This window comes from Etheostoma spectabile, chromosome 1 (assembly GCF_008692095.1).
Source record: "Etheostoma spectabile isolate EspeVRDwgs_2016 chromosome 1, UIUC_Espe_1.0, whole genome shotgun sequence".
Classification (NCBI taxonomy): Eukaryota; Metazoa; Chordata; class Actinopteri; order Perciformes; family Percidae; genus Etheostoma; species Etheostoma spectabile.
In genome coordinates, this window is record NC_045733.1 from 23,487,168 (window position 1) to 23,493,977 (window position 6,810).

The 6,810-nt window shown below is 48.3% G+C and overlaps 1 protein-coding gene across 1 annotated transcript in view; it reads right to left on the reverse strand.

Moving 5' to 3' along the window:
- Nucleotides 1-6,810, reverse strand: part of LOC116690741 (ankyrin repeat and BTB/POZ domain-containing protein 2) — a 92,697-nt gene that overhangs the window by 25,828 nt on the left and 60,059 nt on the right. The window contains exons 13-14 of the mRNA XM_032517908.1: nt 427-532; nt 234-336 (exon numbers count right to left, since the gene is read on the reverse strand). Of these exons, the coding sequence (XP_032373799.1) occupies nt 234-336; nt 427-532 (209 nt within the window). The remainder of the gene's footprint in view (nt 1-233; nt 337-426; nt 533-6,810) is intronic.

Genomic DNA, 6,810 nt, shown 5'->3' on the forward strand with positions numbered 1-6,810 from the left:
AATTTTTGGCTACTCTACCCACCTCTGCTAATCAGATAATTAACTCAAAACACCTGCAAGCGGCCTTTAATTGGTCTCTGGGTCTAGTTCTGCAGGCTACACCATCACGGGGAAGACTGCTGTCCAAAAGACGACCATGCTGCAAGTTCTTTTGTATGTTGTTAAAAATGAGAATTGTTAATTACAACAAAAACAAGCAGAGACGACTGAGGTTATGAAGTCGGAGGACAGACCGTTGGGACGCGGACATCAGCAGCACGCGGTGGGCGAAGAACGGACGCCCGTCCACCACGAACCTCACGTCCGACATCTCGCGGTTGTTCAGGAAGTGGACGTCTGAGGACAGAGAGACGGAGGCCGTGAGACCCTGCAAGGGTGTTTTGTCAGAAGAAAGACAAGGAGGACGTAGCCGTGGCGATGGGTTACCCAGCTGTGTGGACAGAGAGACGTCCACGGGGGGGACGGCGGGGACGGGAGCGGCGCCGTAGCAGTGGGAGAAGACGGACGCCAGCCGCTTGGTTACCACGTAGTCCTGCAGAGGACAACACAGCATCACAATCCAGACCTGCACGTCCTCATGTTGACTATAGGCCTGGAACAGGTGTTTAAAAGGTCCTAAGGGTGTCAAACTCAAGGCCCGCGGGCCAAATCTGGCCCTCATCAATCATCAATTTAGGTGGGCGTGCTGGTGTTACAAGGAGGTGTGTTCAGGTGCATTCTGGGCGTGCTGGTCTAACAGGGAGGTGTGTTCAGGTCATTCCCTTCACAACCATCAGAGGTCCCTCTCCATTGTCGTGCCCTTTAAAAGCCGTGTCATGTTTGGACCTGTGGCTGCTAATATGATGGATATGGTGCCACCGTAATATTTTTAGTTGTAATCTTTGTACTCTTCTGCATTGTGTGCTATTTGGTGGCTAGCCCTGATGTGTGTGGTTGTGTGTGTTGGGATGTGTGTGTTTGTGTGTGTGTGTAAAAGGCTAGGGATTGCGCCCTGTTTTGTGTGGCCTAGGCGCATTTTAATAAGTTCTCTGTTAAATAACTGTTGGCTTCGTCTTGTTATGGTGCGATCTCTTCACCCCTGGCCACTTCAGATAGCAATCACACACCAGAATGCAGACCTGATCACACCTCCCCGTTTAAGCACCGACCACGCCCCAGGGGAAGTTCACCTGAACCCCAAGAACTACCTCCCTGTAGACCAGTCACCGCCCACGCAATGCACCTCAAACACACCGTCTGTTAGACCGGCACGCCCAGAATTTGCACCTAGACACACCTCCTGTTAGACCAGCACGCCCCAGTAACCAATACGCTAAGCTGCCCTGGCCGTGAACACACCTCCCTGTAAGCCAGCACGCCGAGAACAGAATGCATCCTGAACAACACCCCTGTTAGACCAGCAGAGCCAAATGCACCCATGAAACACTCCCTGTTAGACAGCCACCCCAGAGATCGCACCTTGAACCGAAACCACACCTTCCCTGACGACACAGCACGCCCAAAATAGACAGGATAGCACCTGAACACACCTCTGTTAGGACCAGCCACGCCCAGATGCAACCGAACACACCTCCACTGTAGACCAGCACGCCAAATGCACCATGACCACACATTTGTAACCAGACCCACCGCCCACCTATATTGATCGTATTGATGGGGGCCAGCAGGAGATTTGGTACCCCGCGGGCCTGGAGTTGACACCTTGACCTTTTAAACCCTGTCCAGGCCATCTAGTCAAATGCGCGAGTCAAGCAGGCTGGATTGTGATGCTGTTTTGTCCTCTGCCAGGACACGTGGTAAACCAGCGGTGGCGTCCGTCTTCTCCCACTGCTCGGCGCACCTCCCGTTCCCCGCCGTTCCCCCCCCCGTGGGACGCGTCTCTCTGGTCCCACGCTGGGCCACCCATGTCGCCACGCTACGTCCTCCTGTGTCTTTCTTCGTGGACCAAAACACCCTTGCAGGGTTCACGGACTCCGTCTCTCTGTCCTCGACGTCCACTTCCGAATCAACCGCGACATGATCGTACGTGAGGTATCTCGATGGTGGCCGGCGTCATACCGTTCTTCGCAACTCCCACGCGTGGCTGCTGATTCCGCATGTCCCAACGGTCTGTCACTCCCGATCTTCAGAACCTCAGTTCGTCTCTGCGGGTATGTTTGTTGGAATTAACATTCTCTGTGTTTACAACATATCAAAGAACTGCAGCCTGTCGTCACTTTTGGACACCTTCCCCCATTGGGTAGACCCTTGCAGAACTAGGACCCGAGCACAATTAAGGCCGCCTTGCAGTGGGTTGAGTAATTATCTGAATTGCCAGTGGGTAGAGTCGCCAACAATGGTACTCAAGTAAAAGGTAATCTGTTACTTTAGATAATATGATCAAGTAACAGTACAATTAAGTCCGCTAACTAATTAACTAGAGTAAAAGTAAACAAGTGCTCATATGAAAACACTACTCAGTAGGTGAGTAACTGTTTGAGTACGCTGGGTAGTTTTGTAACACCAGCATCATCAGAGTCAGCTGTGTACAAGCAACCTGAGACGCCGGTTATGGCCTTGCCTACCTGCCGATCACCTCTTTGCTAGGGGTGGGACCTCCGTTGCGTGTGCTCCCGTTTGCCTGGTGTCCTTTTGCCCTGGTATGTGCAGAGGGCCTCCTGCACCCCATTCCTCATTCCGGATACCTACGGCTAACGTTCCACTGGTTCTGTCCCTGTCATGGGGCCCTGTGGTACTGCATCGTTTCCAGTCCTCCACCTCATGTTACACGCTGAGGCGGGATGCTCCATTTGCTCTGCTGCCCTGTCAGAGCGCTGATGTCTTCCCTCTGAGGTCCTCCCTTGGAGGGAGAGACCCGTTGCATGGTTTTTCGGTCCCCCAAGCGGGGTTCCCCGCTTCTAACATACTACGGCATACTGGCTGTTCGGACTAGCTCCCTGGCCTATCAGGTGCTCGTTTGCCTTCACCTGTATGTACGGCTCAACTCCCTCCACAGATGCATAGAGCCGTATGGCGCTCCTCTTCTGGCGCTCTCCGGGGTTTTGGAGCGCTGGCTGTGACCACGCCTCCAGTCTGGACTTTCACACCTTTTTCGGGTTCTATAGTCTGGACCTTCTCTCCGCACAGTACTCCGCGCCCCGTGCGCATCCCTCCAGTCGTGCCCCATGTGTTGCTTGCCAGCGCTAGGGGCGGCGGGGTCTGGGCGCGTAGTGGTATCTCGTTCCCATATGCGTCAACCGACGCAGTTCGAGTTTCCCTCGAAGGGGTACGTCTCCGTAAACCTAATTAACCCTTTTTCCCGAGAATACGGGAACGAGACCCTGCGGCGGGTTCAAACCTCGCCCCTCGCCCCGCCCCGCCACCGCCTGGAGTGCCTTGCTTCATAGAATAGAGTATGGCTATGTGCCGGCGTGCCTATTTAATGCACATGCCCTCCGTACGTGTTATGCCTGCTCACTGCCTACCGTCTCCCTAGGCCATAAGATTGGAGTCATTTTCATCCCATTCCGCCGCCCTGTATACGCCTAAAGCGTTCCCATGTGTCGTAAACCGTGCGCAGGGCTCGTTCCCATATCGCGTGGAACAAGGCGGTTACTTACGCTAACGCGAGGACTTTTCATTATTGTCAGTTGTTATACACTCTCACCAGTAAAAGAAATGAAATTTAAATATACCTCTGTGTTGATGAAATAAATATATTATACATTTCACTCTTTGAATATGTGGAATGCTATTTAAATTTTTGTTTCTTGTCTTTTATTACCCTCTACTCGTTGCTTCTCCACTGTTCTTTTGTTTTATATGTTACTCTCACTTGTGATTCACTATTCTTTTCGTATTGAAGTTGTGGGTATTGTGTTTATGAATCATTATTGTTATTGTGTTGTGATCCATATTTTTTATTTCTTTTTATTTATGTCACTGATTGTTAAACTGTGTTGTTCTCCCAGAATCACTGGGAAGGAGCTGGCGCTTGGGTCCCTGCCGATAAAGAATGTTATTACTAACTAATATAATACTAATCATAAATAAATAGAAGCCTTCTGAAATTGTGGGTGTGTTTTTGTCCGCCATCAGGTTTCGGTCAGATGCTTCTGCGACTCCCCACAACATCATCCCACGTCGTCACATGACCTACAGCACCTTCCAGTAGACGCCCCCCCCCCCCCCGTCTGTGCATGGGGGGGGGGGGTGTGACGCCGGCTGGTTGACTGTAAATTTGCAACACAGACTCCTTACCAGCAGGAGTTAACGGGACTGTTCAATATTTCAAAATGAGGCAATACTAGGGGAGCGTGTTGGGTGTCTTCTGTTCTCCCTGCATGGTGAGGAAAAGATGTGGGGGGGTATTGGAAGTGGTGGTGGTTGGGGGGGGGTTATTGAACGGGGTGGTGGTGGGGGGGGGGGGGTATTGAAAGTGTCGGGGTGGGGAGGGTATTGTGTGAGGTTTATTTATATTTCATTGAAGCTTGTATGCGATAATGTGATTCTGTTTCTATGCGCGTCACTGTGTCCACGTTCGGACACTTATTGGCTGACGATCAAATATCTGTCCACATACGATAAATGATCTACGGATGTTTTTAGGTTAATTTAAGGGTGTAAACTAGTCATGGACGTCATAACCTTTCGTACTGTCTAACAGTGTTAACTCTTACTTTGCTTTTATTTCAAGAGCCGGCTAAAGTACCGAATCCTCGCCGGATAAATCAACCTTACCGGACACACCGCTGCAGACCGTAGTTAAAGACGGCCCGTCAACGCTGTCCTAACTACTTGCGTCTTCCTTCTTCTTCCATAAAATTCCCTGCTCAGCACTCTGAATTATGCAATCGAGGCTCCTTAATGTCCACTTACGTAAAAAAGAGGAGGAAATCCAGCGGCCGAACCGCGTGTCTTACTCTCTTCCTCACTGTCATACACTATTAGTCCGTCTATCAAGGTCCCTGTGCATATGGACATTTCATACGCTAGATTGTTAGATGATTCAAGAGCAGTTTTGGGTGTGACGATCGAAATGTAAGTCTACGAAAAGCGACAGTCGTCAGGCTGACAGTAATCTGAGTATTATGGCCAGATGGCCCAGCGCGGCTCTGCTGCAGTACCGTGGACACGGGACGCTACTTAGCCGTGTTATTATCGTGCGTCTTTACCCGCTCAGTGGTGTCCCATGTGATTGGTTTCTCTCGATTATCTCCATCTGATCTGAACTGTGTTCCTTCTGCAGATGACTGAATGAAGTCATCTGTACTGCCGAGGGACGGAGGGCTCGCCGTCTCGCACCTTGCAAAGCTCTGACTAGGTTACCCCCCCCCTGCACGGCTTGTAGTCTGCAGGGGCAGATCCCGGTGTTTTCCCGTATATCGCTTATGATATATCGAGGGTTTTTTTTTGGCCCCGTGTGCGATCTTTTGCAGAATCTCTCACTTACGATCTCGATCCAATTCCTGCTGCCTGTGATCGTATGATAGACAACATGATTATACCCATCAATAACTATATGTTATTAGTTTGCATATAGGGCCCGAGGCAATTACTCCACATTTACTTCGGTATTTTAAGTTTCTGGCTCCTGTGATCACAAAACTGAATAATCGAGAAAATAACTGTATTTTAGCTCATTGCAATTTTGCAGGTGAACTCTTATTTTCTCTTGGTCTCAATTTGAAAATATAATAGTACTTACCTTGGAAGTAATTAATAATTAAGTTGTTAATATTTGGAGCTAATAAAGCAGAATTTGAATTAGCCCGAACGAACCAGTTAAGATCAGAGGATTTTGAGTGTAGGCTGATTTGAAACCACTCAACTTCTACACCCGAATTCAATAAAAGTGCCTTGCGTATTTTGCATTCATTCATCGTTTCAAGGCAGCCATCATGTTTTTTGGTTATTTGGGTTAAAAGCAGCTCATCTTCAAGATATCTACATTTTTAACCTCGTGTTTGTCTTCCTGTATACCCGAACTTGGTCCTCCACTGCCAAAATTGTTGTTTTCTTAGTTAGTTTCCTTCACACTTTTTTTTTTGGTGTTAAAAACCTGACGCTGGTTTAAATAACAGTTTTATTTCTTATTCTTGGAATTCATGGTCAACAACCCTCATTATTTACTACTTTTTAGCTAAAAGGCCAGAAATATGATTTATTTTGACTAATAGTTAAGAATCTGAAGATGTTATGGAGCTCGACTAGATGTCCAGATTTAGTCCGGATATGGTTTGAACCCTAAAAAAATACATTAAAATGGCTAAAAGATTAATAACACACCAATCCAATGGAAAGTAACAGTAATCTACTGCAGACGTTTGTATGGCATCATCCATTTTATTTTTGGGCATTTGGTTGAAGAACTCCATATTTTCTGATATATGACAGTTTTACAAAGGGGTCATTTGACCCGAGTACAATCCGGCAGGGTTCACCAATCACAGTCGTCGTGGGCGGGCTAAGCGCCGGACAGAGCCACGGTGCCGCTGCTAATAGGCTCGAAGGAACTTTGTTTTGGGTGGTCCCTTTAAAAGTTGTTTTTCCGTCGTGCAACTCCGCGGATTTCGCTGTCTCAATCCTGGAAGTGGCACGTCAAGGCTGTAAGACCAATAAGAACCCAGGTCTTAATTCTCTGGATCTCCTTTTAATGTTGTTTAATGAGAAAGCTCTTTCCCAGACGGGTTAATCGGGCTTTTTTGGTTTTGTCATGCTGTCTTTCCTTTTATTGGACGACGTGCTAAGAATCACATACCTTATTTTATCTGTCAGTTTACTCAGAGTGTATCCTGACGCATGTATAAATCTTAATTATTTTAACGTTGT